This window comes from Chelonoidis abingdonii, chromosome 4, assembly GCF_003597395.2.
Source record: "Chelonoidis abingdonii isolate Lonesome George chromosome 4, CheloAbing_2.0, whole genome shotgun sequence".
Lineage (NCBI taxonomy): Eukaryota > Metazoa > Chordata > Testudines > Testudinidae > Chelonoidis > Chelonoidis abingdonii.
Window position 1 is genome coordinate 51448255 of NC_133772.1, and position 24730 is coordinate 51472984.

The 24730-nt window shown below is 39.9% G+C and overlaps 2 protein-coding genes across 5 annotated transcripts; both read right to left on the reverse strand.

The window, feature by feature from the left end:
- Positions 1-1243: 1243 nt before the first annotated feature.
- Positions 1244-5952, reverse strand: ASCL3 (achaete-scute family bHLH transcription factor 3). Of its 4 annotated transcripts, XM_032796807.2 has the most exons (3): positions 4843-5952; positions 2844-2897; positions 1244-2145 (listed from the first exon to the last, which is right to left on the reverse strand). In XM_032796807.2, the coding sequence occupies exon 3, from the start codon at positions 2126-2128 to the stop codon at positions 1601-1603; it is 528 nt and encodes a 175-aa protein (XP_032652698.1). In that variant the 5' UTR covers positions 2129-2145; positions 2844-2897; positions 4843-5952; the 3' UTR covers positions 1244-1600. The 4 variants fall into 4 exon arrangements, with proteins under 4 accessions (XP_032652698.1, XP_032652697.1, XP_074921261.1 ...); XM_032796806.2 differs by lacking the exon at positions 2844-2897; XM_075065160.1 differs by having other exon boundaries at positions 1244-3489.
- A 1675-nt stretch (positions 5953-7627) lies between these two features.
- TMEM9B (TMEM9 domain family member B) lies at positions 7628-23433 on the reverse strand. Its single transcript, XM_032796789.2, has 5 exons — positions 23237-23433; positions 19540-19631; positions 14758-14866; positions 13458-13592; positions 7628-8556 (listed from the first exon to the last, which is right to left on the reverse strand). Exons 1-5 carry the CDS (start codon positions 23318-23320, stop codon positions 8401-8403), a joined length of 576 nt encoding a protein of 191 aa, XP_032652680.1. The 5' UTR covers positions 23321-23433; the 3' UTR covers positions 7628-8400.
- Between the last annotated feature and the right edge of the window lie 1297 nt (positions 23434-24730).

Genomic DNA, 24730 nt, shown 5'->3' on the forward strand with positions numbered 1-24730 from the left:
CCAGGTTCAATATGGGCTGTAGCAGCAACAAAGCTTTTAAGCCTTCAAAAACAATGGTGGAGATTTCAAAACTTCAGCTAGAATGGAGAGAGATACATGTGCATGTGTGCACCAGAGACCTGCCCCACGCTTAAAGGTATAGTACTGCAAATAGTGATTAGTAGACTAAAGTTCCTTTTCTGTGTCATGGTAAAAATAGCTTTTTGCTTCCATAAACCCAGTAGCATACACATGACTGCTGGGCCTAAAGGAAAAGCCACATCTGGTTTAGATTATCAGATGCTAATGCCTCTTTCCTCAGTACTTTGCTGCACCCACATTGCAGTTGCTCTCATTATGGGACATGGAGAGCCTTTTTATTGAATATCAATAAAATAGGACTATAAATAATATAGCACCTTTCAACCCAAGGGATGTCAAAGCTCTTTGCAAACCAGGGGCTAAATCTTCCCCATCACTCTCATGTGAGTAGGCCCTAACTAGAAAAATTTGCTGAAATGCAGCTAGCTATAGGGTGAAACTGTCAGTTATTTAAGAGTGCAGAGCAACAATTTAGGACAAGAAGTGAAGAAAACATTATCCCAGTGAAAGTGCGGAGGCATATAGGCTTGCAGGATGTCATTCCCCGGGGCCAGATTCTGCCACCCCTTCTCGGAGTAGTATCTTACTATGTCAGTAAGTAAATCCATATTCAGTGATTTTCAACAAGACAACTCATGAAATAAGCTCACTGACAGTATGGGTGATGGAATCTGGCTCACAGACTGGAATTTGGCCAGGGAAAAAGGGGTTTACAATCAAAGTAAGAGTTCCAGGTTTCAAGTACGAAAAATAATTGGGTAACAAAAGGATAGAGCTGCATTTCCAAAAATGCTGCATTTTTCAGGTAACTATACTTTAGAAAGTGTTTTTACCCTTTTTTAATAAAAAAAGTACTACTACAACACTTTTATAATGCTTTACATGAGTAGATCTGAGTGTTTGAAAAGGTCAGTATTCTCATTTTACAGTTGAAGAAACTGAGGCACAGAGGGGGACATTGACCTGCTGAAGTTCACCCAGCGGGCCTGTGGCAGAACTGGGCTATATCCACTAGGCCAATACACAAGCAACTTGGGGGGAAAAAACTGTCCTTCGTATTTTGAGGAAGAGAGTGGCAATTAGGGCAGAGATTCTTTGGAGAGGTGTGAAAATGAACAGAAAATGAAACATCCCTGAAAATGAACAGAAGCTGAGCCCCATCCATGAGAAGGTTACACTTTATTTAAAATGTGCAGACCGAGATGGCGTATACATTTGCTCCTTTCTGAAAAATGATATATAGTTGTACTTTTGGTTTCTAACTAAGTTAAAGGATTTTTTTTTTCTAATTTCCAAGAATTAACTAAAAGAGTTTACATTTAATTTTCTTGTAGATTTCTCATCTCAGTGTAATCCCCTGTAGGTTAATTTAAACCCTTTCCCCAGTAGACTGCTAGAAATGTGTGCCTTGTACAGTTCATAAAATGTGTTTCACAGAAATATTTGTGTCACCAATAATGTGATTGTTATTAGCCTCAGCTGTGATTATTTTTCTTCCCTGGAGCAGTTCAAATAGTCATCAAAACTGGATCTCTCTGGTAATTGCCTTGGAAGTATGGCCCAGTTCCAGGTTATTCTTCTCTGTCACTGCAGAATCACTGTACAGAACAGATTGTAGATAGTGAATGTATTTTATTGCAGCTCGAAGTGTTTCTACTTTGCTGAGCCGTTTCTCTAAGTATTCCTCAGGCAGGTGACGTCGGAGTTTGGCGTATCCTTCGTTGACACACTTAACCCTCTGCCTTTCCCTTTCGTTCCTCTTTCTGATGAAAGCTGGTCCATAGGAATAGTCACATCTGCCATAATTAGCCTGGGCCACTTGGTAAGGAAAGTTGCAAGGATCAGTATAGAAGTTCTCTGTGATCAACTCCTCAGATGTACAAGGAAGTAGTGGCAAATCCTCAGAGCAAGTGAATTGGGTAGGTGTCTCAGGGTACACATGAAACGTGACAATAGGATCCCCACCGAAAGGCCTAGTCAGTTGTACATGTTGTGAGTCGTAGATGGACAACCTGTCCATGAAGTTACAGTAGCTTTTACTATCCATTGTGTTTTGTGTTTAACCTAGAAATGTATATTTGCATATTAATTGAATGATTCATACACCACAACTACTTACATGGGTTAGGTTCTATTACTGGCATAGACAGTAAACTATTTGGGGCAGGGATTGTCTTTTTCTTCTGTGTTTGTACAGCACCTAACACAATGGGGTCCTGGTCCACGACTAGCTCATGGGTGCTACACTAATACAAATTATAAATAATAATTTTCCAGAAGAAAGGATTTTAATGCATTTATGATATTATCGAATGGTGTGGGAGGTTGCCACATGGTGTGTAATGATGTCCTATTCAGGGTTGCCCGGGGCGGGAGGCAGACAAGTGGGGCAATGTGCCCCAGGCCCTGGCCCTTGCAGGAGCCCCCAAGAGAGTTTTTTGGAACGGGGTCCTTCACTCTCTCTGGGTCTTTGGCGGCAATTTGGTGGCAGGGGTCCTTCCGCACGGGACCTGCCACTGAAGTGCCCCAAAGACCCACGGTGGGGGGTCCTTCCGCCCTGGGACCCACTGCCGAAGTGCCAGATCTTCAGCAGCAGCCCTCTGAATCCTCTGGGTGGCCCTGGTCCTATTTGAATAGCATCCTTCACATACACATGGAAATGCATAATCACCAGCATATGCTATAGAAACTTACTAAGCACTGGCTAAAGATAAAGTAATCCCTTCAGCCTCCTAAAGGAAACCACAATTAAGCTAATTTACTTGGAATTTGTAACATCAGATCCTCTTCATCTCCAAACATATGTCCAGCTCAGTCTGAAATTGACAAAAAATACTTATTGCTGGCATTATATAAAATATAACTGGCTGAATTCTTGTTCCTTCCTCCTGTGCTTCTAGTGACTTCAATCTCCTTCAATTCCCTCTTCAATCCTTACCACTTTCAGTTAGCATTCTGCCACTCAGAGAGACACAGGCACTCCCATACACCCATCATGCATTGACAAAGTAAACAACCTCTCCATCCCATCATTCCCCCCCAAAAACATTACCACTCAAGTGCCCATAACCTTCACTGAGCCAAACAAAACATTCATCAAAGAGTTTTAATCTCTTCCCTTATTTTGTCTTTTCACCTACATGTTTGATGTTTTCACTCACTGCATAATGTTGCAATTAGGTTGAAAACTCCTTTGTGCAGGGACCTCAATCTTATTTTTATGTCTGTAAAGTGACACACTGGTTCCATATGTCTCCTCTGAAGAGGATTCCTGATGGATTCCTGTACCTAGGACTGTTTTGCAGAATCGGCATCTTCCCCCGCTCCCCCGATACAGAATAATTTGAGGATCATCTTTATAGCCAGTATTAAACAATGCTAATGAAAGTTGTTCAGATTACATTCCAGCTGTAAAAACATTTTGTTTATTTGTTAGTTTTATTAGGGAGAGGGGTTTCTACACGGTAAGTGAATGAACTTCCCTTTGGAGTACTGCTCAGAGCCGCACTTCCTTTAATTCTCGATGGCCCATTAGAGGACCACGTACTCTCTCTACATATGCCTGACAGCAGATATGACAGAATTAATTGTTCAGGATTTGTATTTAACCATTTAAATCACGCTTGGAAGTTTGAGAGAGACAGTAAAACTGTCTTTCTAATACGAAGTTATGTTGTACTTCTATGGAATTGTCAAAGCACTGGAAGAGTAGTTTAACCTCAGCCCTCCAGTAGTTTTTCTAACAAAGCTACCCTTTAAAAAAAATGTAGCTGAAAATTCATAAGACCACTATTCGTTTTCAGTGACCGTATGCAATCCTTGCCTGTATAGAGACCAGCATGATTTCCTTTTGCTACCTTCCTCCCTCACATCATCAAGATGTCACCATCTAAAGTAGTCAGGTTCCATCATGCCCTCTAAGAGAAAAGAGGCAGGAGAACTAAAAAGCATTACAGGAAATGCCCTACTTCCATCACTCACCAAGCACTAGGTGTTCAGTGTTTACACAGAGGGATGTCTGCTACCGGACAGAGGGAATGCCACCATTGAGTCAACTCCTACACAATTAATTGGGGCTATTTTAGCAGATTTTCTGATACTTTCATACCCTCCATACTCAAAAGGGAGGGAATTGTTTGACCAAAGTTTGGCCTTTCTTCAGAGCCCAAGTTCACATTATTCCCAAGTGTTAAGTCATGTTCAATCAAAATATTTCTGTATCCAATCACAACTACTGTTTTAATTCAGTTTTGATTTTACTAAAACTTTCACTGACTTGAGAATCCATATTCACCAAAAGCTCTCCAAAAGAGAAAATCAAATATGTTCTAGAACAGATGCTTTCATATGCTAGCTGCTAGCAGAAACATGCACTGAACATAAAAATTCATGTTCAGTGACAGAAGATAAATTAAATTGCTATACATGAGGGAAAATCTGAGGTGAACATATAGCTATTATAGATTAATTCAAATCCGCAAATGGTGATTGTTCCTTTTGTTAATATAGGAAGAAAATGAATTATTTTCTTTGATTATATTCTACTGACATGTGAATGTTAAATATTACCTTAAGATAAAATCTACATGTGCACTGTATAACAAAAAAAATAAAATATCAGAAATTCATAGCATTGGCTGGATGGCACTAACTCTTTTGCTGCACAACAGGATTACACAAAACGCTATCTGCCATCCAAACATCCAAGACAAATGCAAAATCAAAGTGCATGAAAATCATTGCATTGCTGTAGAGACTCACCTGTTTTGAGATGGAGAAAATTCTCAAGTAATCCAAGGAAACAGAATTTTCAGGTTGCTCAAAATGTCTGTAAAATATCAGAATTCTGCATTGAAAATTAAAAGTTTTAAAGTTAATATTTTCAATTCTTACCTGGCAGTGCAACTTATTTTATCAAACAATGGGTCATTCTAAATACACGTTAAAAATAGACTATTTGAAGTACTGAAGTTATTTACATCAATTTTGATTGATATTTATTCAAGTCATAATGTTATATATTTGCAAATACATATTGCTTTCTTTGACAATCTCTTACCTGAACTATGTAGTTCCAATGCTGTTTTGTTGAGTCAAAGACTGGCGTAATTTATAGTCAATTGACAATATGCAAAGTAGCTTACACTTAGATCTGCTCTTTTCTGGTTTAGCTTTTTCCACCCACACTGTAGCTATAATGGCAACAAATATTAAAATTATGGGATAGAATGTTTAAATGTATTAGATACAATTGAACTATTTTAGAAAGTAATCAGCAACATATTTTATTTATAGCCCTTGGATCCATATGCTATAGCAAGTTGCTATAATGAATGCCCTTTTCATTTAATTGAATTTTATACCCAAATATTTAACAGAATAAAAACTAGTTAGCACTTCAGTTATATTTGCATTGTTAAATACAGAAATCTCAACACATTTGAACAAGAGGATATATGATGTATCTGCAACTAGATTGATTTTATGGTAGTGTCACAAGATACTAATCTTTAAATTGCCACTTTGGTGTGTTAATCCCAAAATCTCAACACTGGGCCAGATTCTCAACCCTTCTCCACTCCTTTCCATTACTTGAGGAATAGAGACTGACTGGATATCCTCTCTGGAGGATTCCCAGTAGCCATACAAATGGTGTGCTTGTTGCACACTCACTGGCTATCCCTAATTTGTGAACAGTTCCTAGACTAGGGTCAGGGTGGAGCTGAGGCGAGAACCAGGGAACCCTAACAGTTTTTTAGCATCTTTACCAGCAAGTGCAACTACTCCCTATTAATTGCACCAAATGAGTTTATATAACTTATACCAAGTATTATAGACAAATTCTAACTAGAATTCAGTATGCGTAAATTCACTCATTTTGAAAGCCTCAATTCTAGTCTAGTATTAGAAAGCTAGCCTTTTTTTAAATTTGGGACTCATTTACTAATCAGACCTTCTATAGATCATAGTACTGCAGAGTCTTATCTTGAACATTTGAAATACACAGTAAAATTAGTGACAGCTAATTCACTACTCAGAGACAAGTGCATACACACTCTTCTTTCCTGGTAAGGCCCATTCAAGCCTTAAGAGAATCGAGTCTGCTTGAAGCGGTCTTTGCGTCTGAACAAAGATTAGTCTTTGGGATTCAAAATATCCTCACGCCTTCACAGTAGGGACCTCCATTTATCTCCCTAAAAATTCACTTCACCTGTTGATGGCTTGTGAGGGAAGGCAGGCAGGCAGGCAAGCAAGGAGCAGTGCTTCTGCACCTGAAGTGGTAGGCAATAGGCACCCTTGCAACAAGGAACTGCAATTGTTTCTCCTCTATGGATGTCAAGTGCATCATTGTCACCAGTTTGGATAATGTGTGGGGGGCAGAAACATTAGTTCCTGAACTTTGGGTATGTCCACACTACCCACCGGATTGGTAGGTAGTGATCGATCTATCAGGGATCGATTTATCGCATCTCGTCTAGATGCGATAAATCGATCCCCGCTGCGCTTCCCGTTGACTTTGGAACTCCACCAGGGTGAGAGGTGGAAGCAGACTCGATGGGGGAGCTGTGGCCGTCGATCCCGTGCCATGAAGTCGGGAGGTAAGTCAAAATAAGATACGCAACTTCAGCTACAAGAATAGCGTAGCTGAAGTCGATGTATCTTACATTGACCTCCCCTCCCCCCAGTGTAGACTAGCCCTTTGATTACTTGTACTGTCAGGCCACTGGTGTTAACCTTTCATTGGTTAGTGGCTACAACATGTTGCTCGTATTTGGGTTTTTGTTTTTTTTTTAAAATACCCATTATGATTTTGCTAGTATTGAAGAGTTTCTGCTTTTGTGAAGTTATTCCTCATGAAAGGTGCTGAAATAACAAAAGACTGCAGTGCTCTGTTTATCGGTGAAGGGTAAAGACAGTGGAAGTGTCTTTATATGGCCCTGTTAGTGTCTCAAATGCTAATATGGATGGACTAGCTCTAGGTGGAACAGCCAGTTTGAGTTTCTATGCCCATTTAGTCCTCCACCTTGCTGTTTAAAATGCCAAGAAGAGTGCCAGGCAGTAATAACTGGTGATTTTATGTGAATTTTCACCAGAAATTGGACTGAGACCAGCTCATTTTACACAGCACAGAGCCCTCCGATGGGTGGTAACTTGCAGCCACTACTGCCCTGACCTGGATTTGAATCAGAGGTTAGTTTTCTGAGGCATTCTTTCAGTCACCCAAGCATTGAACATTTACAAACAATGCACATCATTTGTAATCTTAGGCACATTTGGCAAAATTTTAAAGATGAAATTTACATGCAGTGTGATGAGGGAGAGAAATGATGACGACATATAGATACTGCAAATACATTTTTCAAAAATCATGATCATCTTTAATTGTTCCATTCCAAAGAGGATATATGAAAGTTAGTTATTCAGTAGCTGTGTACCTCAGAGGGATGAGTACAGCATCACAGTTAAAAAATACACCTAACTCCCAAGATGACAGAAGATGCTGGAGAGTATATGCCTTATACCATCAACCCAGACAAAAAGAGAGTTTAAATATATACTTTATCATACACTAACTCCTGAGACTTTATCCATGAAGAGACAGGGAAGAGATCTGTAGGTAGCACATACAATATACTAAGTGATCAAAGCAAAACAGTAAAGCACTGTCTTAATATGCACTGCATTAGTTTATCTACATCATAGGACCTTAAGTGTGCAGCTTATCATCAGTCATTGTCCATTTAAGTTTTGCCTTAAGTTTGCAACGGTCAGCTGCTATACAAACATCTTCAAAGTAACAGTGCAAGAAACCAAATGATGAACACAACTTGCCATTGTCAGATAGGAAAACTACACTGCAAGATTTAGACTTCCAGTACACAGCAATAAACAGTGAGGAGAAAAAAGGAGTATATTTACAAAAGTTCACTGAGTAAAGTGATTAGTGTGTTGTAACTGATCTTTTGTTACAGAGTATGCTGTCGGGTGCTTTTTAAACCATGTAAGTTACATTTAAAAACATCTTAGTCATAATAAATAAGGTACCACAGTTACATCCAAAGATACCTTAAAGCAAGTTGTTTGTTTAGTTTTATTAGTAAATGCCATTTAAAAAAATGTAAATAATTATCAGCTTTTGGCTAATTAACTTTGTTGTTTATTTTTGATAGTTTCCACTCCAGAACATTCTTACAAAGTTAACACTTTTTTGCTGCCAATAACAAACCATTCAAAAGTGGTAGAATCAGGAAGACATAAGTCAGCTCTTTCCTTTAGTCCTTTTTACTTTCTTCTGGTCATCACTGAATTAGACATCAATTAACTGAGCACAACATGACGGTCAAAGACAGATTTGCGTTGCTCTTGGACCTGTAGCTTCCAACGTTGCTGGGCATACTCCACTTTGTTCAACACATTGGCACGACTCCGGGAACGAGCCAGCACATCGTGAGCATTTGCAAAAGGTTGGTGATCCTGCAATTGCAGAAAGTAATATTTATAGTTCAGCAGTTTCACTGCATAACTACTGTTAATTACAATATTGTCTGGATAAAATAAAGTTATGCAAGCTTGCCAGGCAGCTTTGTGTGCAAAACAAGCTTTAACTGGATATAGACTGTATATTTCAACATTTTATAGAAAATAATTTGTGGATTTCCTATATAAATCCATTCAGTGTTATGTTCCACAGTACATTTCATATGGTCAGTCTCTCAAAGTAATAAGTAATGGTCATATGGAATCTGATCCTACACCAGTGAAGTCAATGGGAATTTAGCCACTGAATTCAATGGGAGCAGGCCCATGCTGACTTTGTAGGCAAGAGCACCACCACTACCACATACTCAAAAGTAACATGCACGCAGCTTTACATACATTAGCACCTGTTTGAACATGAAGCCCGAAATTGTTGACCAAGGCACTCGGACGCTCCCATTTGTTTTCATGCTGGTACTTCAATTTAAAATTGAACTGAGGAGCCCGGGTCTTTGCTTAGCCAGCTCACTACCAGATTTTAACCTGTTACCATAAAGTAATTTTGGATAGTCACACAAAGATGCTCTATAAATACCAAAACACTGATGTTTACTGTCACTAAACCAAACCCACTGCTACATGTAAATACAGCTGTTTAAGTGACAAAGAGCTGAGCAACTGAGTGTTTGTTTAGCATTTACGCTGTCCCTTTTCTAACAGTATCTGCAAAGCTGGATTTATTTACTGGAAAAAAATCCCAAGTCATAAACAAAGACATTTGGTACAGAACCTTTTATTTGGCTCCCAAAATGTTTTGGACAAAGAAAATTATGTTTTAAAAACTACATTGGAAAAGGTCATGGATATGATGCGTTTCAAATGAAAAACCACCATTATAAACTATGCATTGTGCTAACACAGCAAAGGAGACTCAGTTTTGAAGCTTGTGTATTTCTATACCTTGCCTTGTTTTATTGCAAAAAAAGTTTTCAGAAGTGGTTATTTTATTTGTGACATGATGTTGAGTACAGCAACTCAGTGATCAGCAATACACCTCACCCTGAAATGGATTATTTATACTGAGGTAGCATCTCATAGACCAAGACACCATTGTGCTAGGCACTGTACAAAACACAGACCAAAAAGACATTCCCTTCCCCAAAGAGTTTAAGTATTAGACAAGAGACAATAGGTGGATACAGATGAACCAGTGTGGGAGCACAAGGAAAATTAGAAAATACTGGTTAGATATGATAGAGGGTCTCACCACAGCAGCTGGCTAACTTAACTTTTTTGTAAACATAGCAGAGTTTTATGGAGGAATTCAAAGGAGGACAGTGGAGGTGGCTTTGTATACATTCCCTGGGAGCACCTCCCATCCAGGAGGGGCAGCAGGGGAGAAAGCACAAAGGTGCTTGTTTGAAAGTTTAGCAAGATGGAGATGAAGACTGACCAACTGAAGGCAGGAGCTGACACTCGATAGAGAGGAGATGATAGGTATAGTGGAGGATAGGCTGCAAAGGGCCTTGAAAGTTAAGCCAAGTAGTTTATGTTTGATGTGACAGAGAAGGGGGAGTCAGTGGAGGGATGAGAAGAAAGGGGCAACGTGGTCAAAGCTAGGAATGAGGAAAATTATCTTGGCAGCATTCTGAATGGACATAAGCAGGACCATTTGTCAAGGCCAAAGAAGATGACATTACAGTAGTCAAGATGGGAGATGAAAGCTTGGACAAGAGTTTTAGCTATGTGGATGGAGAAGTAAGCCAGATTTTAGAGATGTTAATCAGGAAGAATCAGCAAGATTCTGACATAAATCTTGATTGGGACCTAGCTGAAGATGACACCCAGGTTACAGATCTTAGAGAGAGAGGTGTTGTCTACAGGAATTATAGTGCAGAAAACGTCTTATTGCCTGTGGCCAATTTTGCATTTTTAAAACTCCTGAAATATGATCCTGTTTCAGAGTGCTAGTTGCAAAGGCGCTCAGTGGTGCCTTAACTCTTACCACTGACTTTAATGGGAGCAGACGTAGATTTATGCTGAGCACTTCTGAAAATCCCTCCCTTAAAGAAAATATTCTTTTCTACCCCAGACTTGCCATGATGTCTGCATAGATGGACTCCTTGATCCATCCAAAACTCTGCTGACTTCAATGGAGTCTGACCACATAAAGGGCCATGCAGAATCAGGGCCTTAAATTCTCCATTACATTAGAACAGTCAAACTGCAGTAAACAAATACTAAATAGCTTTAGTAGTTAACCTAGGTAGTCAGGCATATTTGAAACCCCACATATACAGTTGTGAAAGTTTCATACTTTCATAAATCATGGCATAAGTTACCAGTCAGTTTTATGCAACAATTAGGTATGCCACAAGGCTCATATTAGGATTTTTTCATATTAAATGTTGCTTCAAAAAGAAAGGGAAAACATAGGGACAGATGTATAAATGTGTTCGTGTGATGTGTGTTTTTACTGCCTTGCGTTAAAATTTACACTGCTACATCACACATAATGACCATCCAAACTCACAGCAAGACATTCTTGTGCACAGAATGTCAAACAAGATGATCACAATGGTCCCTTCCGGTCTTAGGATCAGCTCCAACCTTCTTACAGATTCCCTTATGATTTAGAGAAAATACTTTAAAGATTTTAATATGACTTGTGAAGTATTTAATTGTTTTCATGATTAAGTATCAGGTGACTGTAAGTGTTTAATGTTGGATATTGTAGTTATATTTCCAGAAGGGAAATATTTATAATTGTTTACATCTTTTAAGAATAAGATTACTTTTCATCAAGATGGCTGATGGCCATTGGTAGTAAGCTAAGATGACAGAATTCTAAGCGATCTACTTCTCGGTTTACACAGGATGGCAATAATTCTTTCCATATTAAAAAGTGTTCAAATCACCATACTAAATATGATGGAAGCAAGTTTTTAAACACACTATGGAAATAAAAATACAGAGCATGAACATAAACCAAGTCTGATCCATTAGGGTTTGACTACTGTCCAAGTTTGGATTTAAAGCTATTAAAGTGACAGCCACACAATACTATTGGGTTTTAAAATAGACTTTGTAAATAAAGATATCGTCATTTTGTTTCACAGTAAACAAAACGGCTATGAGTTCCCTAAGATGGTGTGACACCTTTTAGTGTTGCTGCATTGTTCACTTACTATTTACTTTGAAGCAATAATGACAATATTCTTAAGGGTCATGTTTTAATGGCATAACAAGCACTTTTAATCTCTTTATTCTGTTCCCTAGTTTCTTTTAAAAAAGAAAACTAAACAAAAAACACATCACCACCACCACACTAAACTGGACATTAAGTGGTCACAGCTGCTGGCAAACTCACATAAAACAAACAAATCCACTTGTTTATGTTTTTTTTCCTCCTTTAAGGTCTACTAAAGTTACACTATGCTCAAAATGCGCTTTAACTCTACTGCTAATGTTGCTTGGTTATACAATATGGTAAATACACCAGTGTATTTTCTAGACTTGATAAACTGTTTTGTATATTTAGCAGTTACGTGTAAGCATGGATTAGGAAACTTACGTACTTAATACCTCTTAGACTGCAAACATAGTTCTTGATTTTTCAAATCGTTTCAGCAAACTTCCCCGGAGAGAGTTTGGCTTATACTTTTGTGAAGTGCTTCGCTATCAATGTAATAAGTCAGTCAAGGTAACAGGTGACTATAATGGCTTCACAGCAACATCACCCTAGACGAGCATATCTACATTATTTTGTTCAGATATCTCTACGTAGCAATCAACAGACCATCAGCTTTATAAAGCTGATTAGTTGTAATGCATTATCATCTCTCTATTTTAATAGATACACCTCTACCCTAAATATAATGCGATCCAATATAATGTGAATTCGGATATAACGCAGTAAAGCAGTGCTGGGGGGAGGCTGCGCACTCCGGCGGATCAAAACAAGTTTGATATAATGCGGTTTCACCTATAACGCAGTAAGATTTTTTGGCTCCCAAGGACAGCATTATATTGAGGTAGAGGTGTATTCTGTAAGTCTCTCTACAACATAAAAAATGACCCAAGTCAGCAATGGCTGTCTGTAACATAGTCCTCCCTCACCCCACTCAACTGATATCAACTGTTTATTTGCTAATGTAGCGAGGACAAAATCCCCCATTATTTTCAGCACCATGTTTCAGGTCTTAAATACCCTTCCCACTATGGTGCTGAAGACAATTTTGTCTTGTCTACATTAACAATAAACAAACTGGGCCAAACATGGGCCATCATACTACTTACCAACGGTCCATTTCCATAGTGCAAGTAGACCTCTTGAATCAGTTTGTTCTGGATCTTAGGGAACCTATTCTCATCACGTGCAGGAAACTAATTATAAGAATAAGACTTAACTGAAATAAAATGTCCCCTCATGACAATATTTCACTGCTGGATTTTTTTTTTTTAATAGTCTTAACCAACATAAGTTGAAGTAGCAAGGGAGGACTACACCTCTTCATATATCTGTTATTTGGATTTTTCCCTTACCGTTGCACTAATCCACCTAAAATACAGCAACCCTTATGAGGTAGAATGCAGCATTTAACCCTGTAAGGAAACTTTTACTTCCTATTCTTTCCCTCCCTAGACTGCTCTGAAAAGGGGGACTACTCCATAATCTAGTTTTGGGGGGAGAAAAGAGTAATCCTTGGCTCCTGAACTCGCTATCCACCTGTTTTATAGGGTGGACATACTGGAAGTGAAGGAATGGTCTTGGAGAGACCACACAACTTTCTACAAACAGTGAAGATTACCACCAGTGCCTCGAGAAAGAGGGCTATTTCACCATTGAAAAACCTTCATAAGGAAGCATTCAATTGCATTCATTCAATTGAACTTACCCCAATGTCTTCATCTCTTTGAATTAGCTGTGAATGTCCAAAGAGACGTCTCTTCAGTATAGGTTCTGCCAATGTAAGGTACACCATGTACAGCAGAAGGAGGCCCAAGATGGATAAATAGATTATGACTGTAACCTGCATGCAGTAAAACATAAGCACAAATTTCACTATTGCTGAGAACTTACTCCACATAATACTCTCAAGAACAGGGCAGACAGCCAGAGCAAAGGAACAAGATGACACACAAAACGCCTGTAAATCAGTCAGTAGGTCTGCTGTATGTCCATTAACCTTGACAATGTCTCTAAATTAAACAAACAACCTCAAGAAATTAAGCCACAGACACACAGATCCAAATAATATTAATGTGTTTGGAGTGAATGATAAAGAAAAAGGAAGTTCACAGTTTAAGACAAAATTTCCTCTTAATTAGTCTTACTTGAGACCTCAAACTCCTTCTCTGCAAAAGACTGGGGAGAAAAATCCCCAATAATAAGACTAACATGCCATTTCGGTTGTGGGCTGGTGCTTCAGGGAGTTCCCTTTGCAGTCAAGCTTGTTTGTCTCCATTCAGTTGTCTTAGGTTTGGACAAGAAACCCACAGTGATTATCAACTGGATAATGTCAACGGGGGTAGGGACTTCGTTTCAATGCATAACATTCAAAATCTATGCTTCAAAATCCACTTTAAAACTTTCTCCACAAGCTGATCTCCCAAGATGGTACAGGCGAGGTACAGGAGCGGCAGAGCAATGAAGGGACAAAGACGGCAGACAGAGATCTGGTTGGAGGATGTCCCAAAGGTTGGTTGTCTGCCCAAATTTGAACTCATTTTTATCAAATTCACTCATTAAAGCTAACATGGCTGATTTGGTTTTTGTGGACACAGCATCATCATGAGCTGAGAATAGTAAGCCAACTGTGTCTGCCAAGCTAGCAAAATATGCATCTTTGTAACAAGGGACAGGGGGGAAGGTGGGGGAAAGGGTGAGAAAGATACTAAACCATAAACTGATGATAAATATCCAGAATTCTTAGAAAAACATGAATCCCACTTAGCAAATGTCAGGGATGGCAAATTTTGAGATTAAGGTACTTAGTGTCCCTTTGAGCCTGATGATTCAGCCTTAACTATTAGTGCTACTGCTATTCTGAGTTTAAGTGAGATTATGTAGTTTAATTATTATAATGCCTTTCGAGCACTCAGAATGCTTTGTTTTTAAGGATACACTTATAAAAGGTAGTGCATTTATTAGCTGGCTGAAATGTTTAATATACAGCAGTGGAATGACATGTTTACTTTAATTGTGACAGAGCTTCTCTCTTCGTATTTGCATTCACAACGTAAGCAGTATGCCTCCACATCAGGTCCAGAGACAGGCATAGACTCAACCACATGAAGACAATCACTGGAGAAAGAAAAATAACTAAGAGTCAGTTTGGTTGATTTTACTCCACTACTTAGGCAGTTCTCTCTGCTCTGAATGCATGCCGATTCCACAGCAAGGGGCAAGAGAAACTAATCTTTGATTAAGAGTTAGAAATTACTACCTAGAAAAGTTCAAGATTTAACTTTTTCAGATTTTAACTTTTCAACAATGAATTTACTTAAATGAGATAAATTACATAGTGACTTAGCTGCTCAAGCTTAGTTAGCCAGCTAGAAAGTTTTATTGAAACTAATATAGTCAGTCTATTCCAAGGGTGCCCAATCTACTGCCCACTAGAGCACTTCATAAGGCTCACAGCCTGCTTCAATACAATATACTAATGTTCCATTCATTAGCGTTGTTGTCGTCATGTTTACATTACCTTAGTCTACACAAGTTTGTAAATAGACAAGACTGTACATAGAAACAACCTATCTAAATACATATGAACTTAAAATATAATTAAATACAGGTGACTTTCAATCTTATTAAAATATGTAGAATCTATCTGACCCACACAAGGTTGTGCTTAGGTTTATGTGGCCCTCCTGTGTAATATGGTTGGACACTGGTCTATTCAAACATTGAGAAATAGACATTAACATGCCACAGTTAATAGTGCAACAGACCTCACTTCCTGCATAGGTTAGCATTTCCATTAGTTTTCTCCACATCTCAAAAACAAGAATGGAGCACAGGACATTTGCTTCACTGATTTTTAGCCTTAAACAATACACAAGGAAAGTTCAAGAGCAGGGTATTCAACACTCAACAGAATCAAAGAAGGAAATTATAAGGGTTGAATTTACTTTTTCTTTCTTACAAAAGCAATCTCAGAACTTAAGGGACAGACAAGGTGTACTTTGACAGACATCATGGCAAGGTAGGTGTGACTACCAACTACTGTCCATTTCTCCCTTCCTCGTGTTCATCAAATAGAGATTTTTTTTAAATTTCTTTACCCATCTATGTCATCTATTCAGATTTAAGCCCCATTTTGAGCAGAGACCATATCTTCTTACTGATCTGTAAAGCACCCAACACATTTTTGGCACTATTTAGAAAAGTTTAGAACTAAGTAGTGCAAAAAGATGTTGTCTGAAGAAAAACAGAGTTTAGTCTCTTTTTGATATGTGAGCAGAACTCCCACTTTTGCCAATGTGAGTTACACACATGCATCAGAGAAAGAATAAAGTTGGCCTTTTATTTAAACTGACATAAAGCTGAACATTTAGGAACATATTCAGTAGAATGACAAGTGAAGCGTTAACCCCACGCATTATTTGGTTAAAAACTGAACAAAACATAAGGCAAGATCTTTGCGGTGACCAAACTTTTGGCATATAATCCAGTCATTATAAATTACAGCACTGGATGCCAACTGTACCAAGACAACTGCTCTCTGCCAATGCATTGTGTAATTCCAGGCCTTTCATTTAGTCACTCTTTGCTTGCCCAGAATTCTCATCCCAGACTCTTTTTTGGTGCATAACACTTATTTAGTGCTGGAACCATCTTCTGCCTTTGTGCCCATAACTCACAGCAATAGGACAAGTCAATGGCAGGTTATCAAACTTTAAAATATCTGTTTACAAGGACAGCTCAGTTAAGATTTAGCACAGTGGTGGGCCAGATTAAAATGCTAGAGATCTATGTGACCAATCCCTGGGCAGCAGGGGGAATGTGCAGCTCCTGGCTGCTGGCGCTGAAGTCATGGAGGTCGCTGGAAGTCACAGATTCTGTGACTTCCGCGGCCTCTGTGAAAAAATCGTAGCCTTACTCATTAGGCCAGAAGAGTATTACAGGTCTCATCTCCGTCTCCCCTCTAACTGCCAGCCCATGCTATACCACTTTGGTCAGTCTCTTGGGCACGAAAACCCGTTCAAACATACTTCCCTCAAAAGGGTTAATGTTTTACTGATATCCAAGAGCACAGTGTATTCAATTATTAGATTAAAACATCCCTTATGCCAGCCTAGTTCATTAGTCATCAGGTCTTAACGGTCTACAGTAGTTGTGGGCCTGACCCCTCAAAGCAGTGAGCACTTTTGGTGAGGTGAAGATATCCTCAACTCATAATGACATCAGCACTTTGCAGGATCATGTCTAAAGTCTGAACCTGGAAAAATAGTGTGAATAAAAGCTCTGATAAGACTCCCTAATGGTAAGTTCATTATCATCACATTACAGGGACCACACTGCATATAAAATCTAACTTAATGTCTGGATAATCCAATTGTAAGCGGACACTATATGGTGAATAACTTTGTCATAAACAGATGGTTAAGGGTTAATGTCTTTTTTACCTGTAAAGGGTTAAGAAGCTCAGTAAACCTGGCTGACACCTGACCAGAGGACCAATAGGGGGACAAGATACTTTCAAATCTTGGTGGAGGGAAGTCTTTGTTTGTGCTGTTTGTTTTGTTCGTTGTTCGCTTTCAGGACTGAGAGGGATGGGACATCATTCCAGGTTCTCCAAATCTTTCTGAATCAGTCTTTCATGTTTCAAAATTGTAAGTAGTAGCCAGGCAAGGCGGATTAGTCTTATGTTTATTTTCTCAACTTGTAAATGTATATTTTTGCTGGAAGGATTTTTACCTCTGTTTGCTGTAACTTTGAACCTAAGGCTGGGGGGGTGTCCCTCTAGTCTGTATGAATCTGAGTACCCAGTAAAGCATTTTCCATCCTGATTTTACAGAGATAACTTTTACTTTTTTTCTTTCTTTAATTAAAAGCTTTCTTTTTAAGAACCTGATTGATTTTTCCTTGTTTTAAAATCCAAGGGATTGAGTCTGAACTCACCAGGGATTGGTGGGGGGAAAGGAGGGGGGATGGTTAATTCCTCCTTGTTTTAAGATCCAAGGAGTTTGGATCGGTGTGAAGCCTCTCAAGGCAACCCAGGGACGGGAAAGTCTGGGGGGAAAAGGAGGGGGATGGTTAATTTCTCCTTGTTTTAAGAGCCAAGGGGTTTGGGTCTGGGTTCCCCAGGGAAGGTTTTGGGGGAACAGAAAGTGTGCCAGACACTAAATTCTGGCTGGTGGCAGTGTACCTAAGCAGGTAATTAAGCTTAGAAGTGTTCATGCGGGTCTCCACTTCTTGTACTCTAAAGTTCAAAGTGCGGGAAAAAACCTTGATAAACTTATACAGGCAAATTAAAAATTGACCTGGTTCTTTAGTATGATGTAACTAACTGAGCTAAATATCAAGCGAATGTAGTATATATCACTGTCCTATTCAGCAAGAAAACTAACTCATGCAGATGGAGAAGATGCCAGCTGTACAGCACTAAAGTCCCAGCTTTATTACACATGAATGCACTCTCCAACAATCATACTCCTCTGAAAAAGTAAATCAGGAATTTGAAATAGCATCAAGAGATTTCAAAAGAAGCCCACAAATCCATAAACTCTACTCAAATGGTCCATCTCAAGCATGATTACAAGAGAACATTTAAAAGCAGGAGAGTAGGTTATTCAAGACCCTTTATATACCAGTTTTTCTCTACATACAATTTATTGTTCAAGTCCTCAAAACTGATTTTTCCTTCAGTTAATGACAATCCTAAGAAACCTTAGGTTCAACTCTGCTCCAGCTGAATTCAGGGAAAATGTCTACCTAATGAAATAGGAGCAGCAGGCTTCTGCTAGATCCTAGATTAAGCAAGCCACTGAGAAAGTAATTTTTAGTTACAGAGAAGTGAAATAATGGGCAGTACAAAAATTAGCACCAGTGCTTGTAGCAAACAGTTTTGTAAGCGTGCTGCAATTGAGATAATCTCAATCTGTTTCATCACTGCACCATGACATTATTTCTACTTCTATGACCAATTTAATAATTTGAAATAAAATAATGGTCTTACCTAGACAAAACACTTCATACTCAAATAATGTTCATGACATTAATTTAGCTTCAAATCTACAATATGTAGGTTCTACCAAATCCATTTTTGTTCGTCCAATGAGAGTGAGTGATTTAATAAATTAAACTCCAATCCTGCAGACAAGTACATTAATAACTCTGCTCCGATGATCGAAGTTCTTTTGAAATCAAAGGAACCTAAGATGTGAAAGCATTTGCAGGATTGAGCTATTAATTTGGGGCTTCCTATCATGTTCAGAGGTTTCTAGGTCTCTTAAACATAGATAAAAGGTAAGGCCAATATGTCACTAATGAATACTTTGCACTTCTACAGGATAGTCCATCCACAGATTACAAAGCACTTTACAGAAATGAATTAGGCCTCAAAAGACTTGGTTTTACTTTTCCTCCACTGCTCATATGAGAAAGTTCAGGAATGTAGAGCCCAGGTGACTCAACAAATTCAGAATAGAACAGAAAGCCAATCTCCCAACTCCCAATCCTATGACCATGCTTTTTCTCCACATTCTAAAAACAATTCCAAGAAGCCAAATTAAATTATGCCCCCTTCCAAAAAAGAAAAACAGAGTAGGAAGAAAGAATTTGAGGTGAACACTCTGAAGAGGAAGAGCATCAACTACTAATAATGGGGATAAAATTTCTAAATTTCTCTCCATGCCACAACAAAAGAAATAACTATCCCCTATATAATCATTAATGAAGGATGACCCACTGAAGTGCAATATAACCCTAATGAGAATGCACCTTCTAATTTCTGAACTCCATAAACTCACCAGTCTTTCTGTGAAACATTTTTGTTGAAAATATGGCCAGGTTGATCTTTGTAAGGAGGACATATGCATTTACATCGGACATCCTCAAAATTCTGTAAAGAAAACACATGCTTAGAACAAATTGTTATTAACCATGAAAAAGTCTTCTATAAAAGACATATAGTTGATGCAATACATATTATATACATCTCTACCCCATATAACGCTGTTCTCAGGAGCCAAAAAAATCTTACTGCATTATAGGTGAAACCACGTTATATCGAACTTGCTTTGGTCCGCTGGAGTGCGCAGCCCTGCCCCTCTGGAGCACTGCTTTACTGCGGTATATTCAAATTCGTGTTATATCAGGTCACGTTATATCAGGGTAGAGGTGTCCTATACTACAAACAAGTGTCCATTGCAACCTGTCTTAATCACCAATTTTTCTTAAATGTAAGAACTATTAGCAGTTTTGACAACAGAAGCCAATTTCTAGAAAATGGACCGATTCCAAAAGCAATTGTATTACTTTGCACTGCAACAGTAGCTTGCCTTCCCTATTTTGCTTTGGAAAAACAGAATTTGCAAAATATACTTTATTTTCTACAATAGGATTTCAAGGGTTACTTAACGAGGTGTACCTGAATTAATCAATTTCTGATGGTAGCTGTATAATGAAGATACAGATGTGTAGCTAGAGAACAGTTTAAGAAGAATGAGGGAGGAAATACTACTCATCTTGAACGAAGACTGGGTAAAGAGAGACCCTTGTGGACAAATCTTTCTTCATTGACTATTATTCTTACTTGAAAGAGAAAGGCTTGTAAGGGAAATTGTTAGAAGGATCACCAGAACGCAGAGTGCCCTTGTTTTACGTGGATGAGGGTGACAGTAACAGAGAGGTCAAAGTGGAAGGTGGAAAAGGGGAATCCTAGAAAACATCCCAGTCCCCAAATAAAGAAAGGGAAAACTGGAAAATGAGGACAGAATGCTTGGAAAAAACAAACAAAATGGGAGAAAATAGTAATAAAACACAAGGAAACACAAGAGTAAAATTAACAGCTTATTATGGTATGGAGAAGTTGTAACTGAGGTTTTCATATTTTAGGTTATTATTGGACTGGCAGCAAAAAGCCTCCAATAACTTACTTCCCATTTGCAAACATACATAGGAAGGAGAAATTCATTCCCTTTCCTCAAGTCCATACATGACAGATTTCTGAATGGGTCAGAGATGGTCAGCATGGATTTATAAATGATGGCATGGTTAGACACAAATCAGATGAATTTATTTGGGAAAGGGACAGGAAGCCAGTAAAAACAAAAACGGGCAGCCTGCTTGAAAGCTGACTTGAATTTCAACAAAGTACTGCAGAAGAGACTACTAGCTAAAAAAGAATTGACAATAAACATGTACACTGAATAAAATCCTGGTTTGGTCAATGAGCTCAGAGTAATGGTACGTGAATGTAGTTTGATTGATTAGGAAGGCATAAAGGATGTTATAGCCAATCTTGTTCACACTGCACACCAGCTACCTGCAGAAGACAACAAGTAATGTCACATATTTACATCTTGTTACATGGCAGTTGGATGGGTAACTAATACTAAAAAGGAGATATAAGATATCTGGATAAAATGGGAGCCCTTAGCTGGCAATTAGCTCATGAAAAGAGTATTCACAGCTAGATAAAAAGGGCAAAGAGATTGATGACTAGTATCTTGTTGTAGGTGAACATTTATGACAACAGTGGAACACCTAAAGAAACATAAATGAGATAAAAAAATCAAGACAATCTAGATCAATGAAAGAGCACAAGCTGGAAGAGATCACAATAGAGCCTTAGAGAGGACTACAAAACTTACACTTAGAATATTGCACAAAACTAGTTCACCAAGATTCAAACAAATATTGAAATAAGATGTACATGTGACAGTCCCTACATATACCTTTATACAACTGGGCATCAATAAATATTCTGACTATACACACAATACAGAAGCCTTGTCTCAAGAAATGGGCTCTTTGATGAGTGTCAACCACTTGTCCTCTTATTTTTGACAGATTCACTTTGACAGCGCCTCAATACAGAATGTCAGAACCAAGTAATTTACTAAATACAATATTTACTTGCAAGATTAACACAAGCTTAAATTTTACAACTGGTAAACAAGAATAAACAAAATGCAGATATTAGTCTATTATTCATGTCTAACATTTTTCTTGTCAGTAAACCAGACTATAGAGAGCTTCATTTAAAAAGCTAAAATCATTCATCATTTTACCAACCTTGTATACAGACAGTAATGAAGAATCAGCTTGTCTACCAGCTGAAAGACCACAAGTTTAAATTTCTTGGGGCTGAATAAGCTAAAGCTGCTTCCTAAATCCGATATGGTGTGCACAACAAATTCCTCATAGCCTAGTTCAGGCTTAGCCAAGATCCTTCAACTAGGAAAACAAATATAAGCACTTACTCTGGTAATGAGACCCATGTATCTGTTTGTCTAAGCATGTACATGTTCAGTTACCAACCAGAGAACATGGATTACTGAAATCCCTCTCTTACATCAATTAGTAGGTGATGGTCCTCTACCAAAGAAAGCTTCTCTTCACACTGACCCACCCTTCAGTCCCTTGAGCAAGTTATGTTGGTTTAGTAAAAATTAAGCTTCAAATTTATCCTGTTTTTTTAGTGCATTATCTACTTAACCATACAAAAAACACAGTTCGGATGATGCGGGACCTGAGGGATACTGATAGGTTAGGTAAACTAAGGCAAACTTCTGAGGGATAGTGAAGGAGATGGGTGCCAAAAACTTCAATGAGAAATTGAGTAGTTCAATAATAAGAGGGCACAAATAAAGAGTTGGGCCTTAAGGGCGATTGAGGAAAATCCACACAAAATGTAAAAATCAAGAATCTTGAGGGGGGTAGTAAGAAAAAAGGATTCATTTGGTTTCTTATATCAAAACTTATTAACAATGGAGTGAACCATGCCTATTCATGGATGCCTTAAAACATTCAATCCAATAAACCCCAAGTGTCCATAAACTCATCCCCCTGCATATATTTTTACATATTTGAAGTAAGATGTCACCTTCCCAAATAACATTCTAACTCAAGATTTTGGTTCCCCCCGCCCCCAATTACTTCGCATGACAAGCCAAGGCCTTGATTTTAAAAAATAGGAGCCTAAAGTTAGTCTGCTAAATAAGTGGCCCGATCTTCAACAAGGCTGAGAGCCCAGTAACTCTTGAACATCAAGGCGGGTATTTCGGCCCCTGCTTTCGAAAGCCCGAGCCTAGTTCTTCAGGGCAGGGCTCACCTCTTCGCCCTGAGCCCGTCTCCAGCCCTGCGAGGCAGCAAGAGCCTAAACTAGGCATCAACCCCGCGCCGGCACCGGGCTGAGAGCTTCACCCCCGTCACCACCTCGCACCGTCCGCGCCTCCCCGGGGCCCCTAGACACCGCGGGACAGGGCTCTACTGGGGCAGGGGCAGGGGCAGGTCTGAGAGCCCCAGGCGGGCGGGGGAGTCTATTGAGGAGGGTCAGCGGGATAAGGGGGCAGGACTCTGGCCGGGCGCGGGCAGGGCCGGGGTCGCTCTGATGCCAGCAACGAGGCCAGGCTGGCCCCGGCTCCGCGGGGGAATCCGCCGGCAACCGCGGACCATCTGCGGGGGATACCGGCCGGGCTGGGGAACCCCCGCTCCGCTCACCTTGACCCCCGTCACCTGCCCCACGAGCGCGGCCAGGGCCAGCACCGAGCCGAGCAGCGAGCAGAGCCGCGCACGCGCCGCCATGTCGGGCTCCGGGCCCGGCTCCTTACGGCCGCTAGAGCAGCCCCTAAGGCCCAGCTCGCAGCTTCGCTACCATTACTTCCTACTTCCGCTACGGGCTGGCGTCTCGTGACACCGAGTCCGCTGGCTAATGCGCCCCCGGGGAGCTGCGGCGCCATCCCCGGGTTCCGGAGGGGGGGCTCCGTGCACTCGCGAAAACGTTCCGGGCGGAACAAAGAGGGAGGGATTGGCGAACCCCCCTGCGGCCTTCCAGGATCACCCGCAACGGGAGAGGGGCCCTGGAAGGGCAGCGACAAAGCCTGCCTGTCAGAGGTCCCCTGCATCCCAGTCAGCCAGAGACACCCAGACCCCTGATGGGCCTAGGCCAGTGTTTCTCAAACTATTGTACTGGTGGTGACCCCTTCCCACAGCAAGCCTCTGAATGTGACCTGCCGCTTATAAATTAAAAACACGTGTTTATATATTTAACACCATTGTAAATGCTGCAGGCAAAGCAGGGTTTGGGGTGGAGGCTGACAACTTGTGACGCCCCCCCCCCCCATAATAACTTCATGATCCCTGAGGGGTCCTGGCCCCCTGTTTGAAAAACGTGGGTGTAAGCCATCCCCCCACAGTGAGAGCACAGCTTCTACTAGCTATTTCCTTCTTCACTTCCTGTCCTAAACAGTTGTATAGTATTGGCACAGACTGTTAAATAGGTGCCACATTCTCCCCTAGAGTTGATTCCAATGACATAGTGACTAAAGTGATCCTTGGTATAGAGAGTGGTTTTTGTTTCAAAGCAATGTATCATACCCTTCATTTTAAAACAGTACTTATACGCTGCCAGCGTGCTGCGCATTGCAGGGGCTCGGGCTGTAAGGTTGCTCTGCAGTCTATAAGGTTGACAACTTTCTAATCACACAAAACCTGAACACCCTTGCCCTGCACTGAGGCCCACCCTTGCTCACTCCATCCCCCTCCCTCTGTTGCTTGCTTTCTCTCCCCCCACCCCCACTTTCACCAGACTGGGGGAGGGGATTGAAGTACGGGAGAGAGTGAGGGCTGCAGGCTCTGGGATGGGCCCAGAAATGAGGGGTTCAGAGTGCAGGAGGGGGTTCCAGGCTGGGGCAGGGAATAAACAAGGATAACAAAACAAAAGAAAAAAAACAGGAACAAATGTTAGATTTTGGTTGCTGTTTTTTTTACTAAATTGGCAAATTGAAAACAGATTAATGAAATGTTTAATTTGACCCAAAACTTCATTTTTGCAGCAAAAAAAAGGTGTCTGAAAAATTTTGCACAGCTCTAGTGAACATTCTTCTGTGCCCTCTAGCCTCATCTTGAAAAAACCTTGGAATCTAGTGACATCTACTGAGGAAAGTGGAGGTTGTTAGCAAGAAGCTACTGATACATGAAATGGAGTTCCTGACA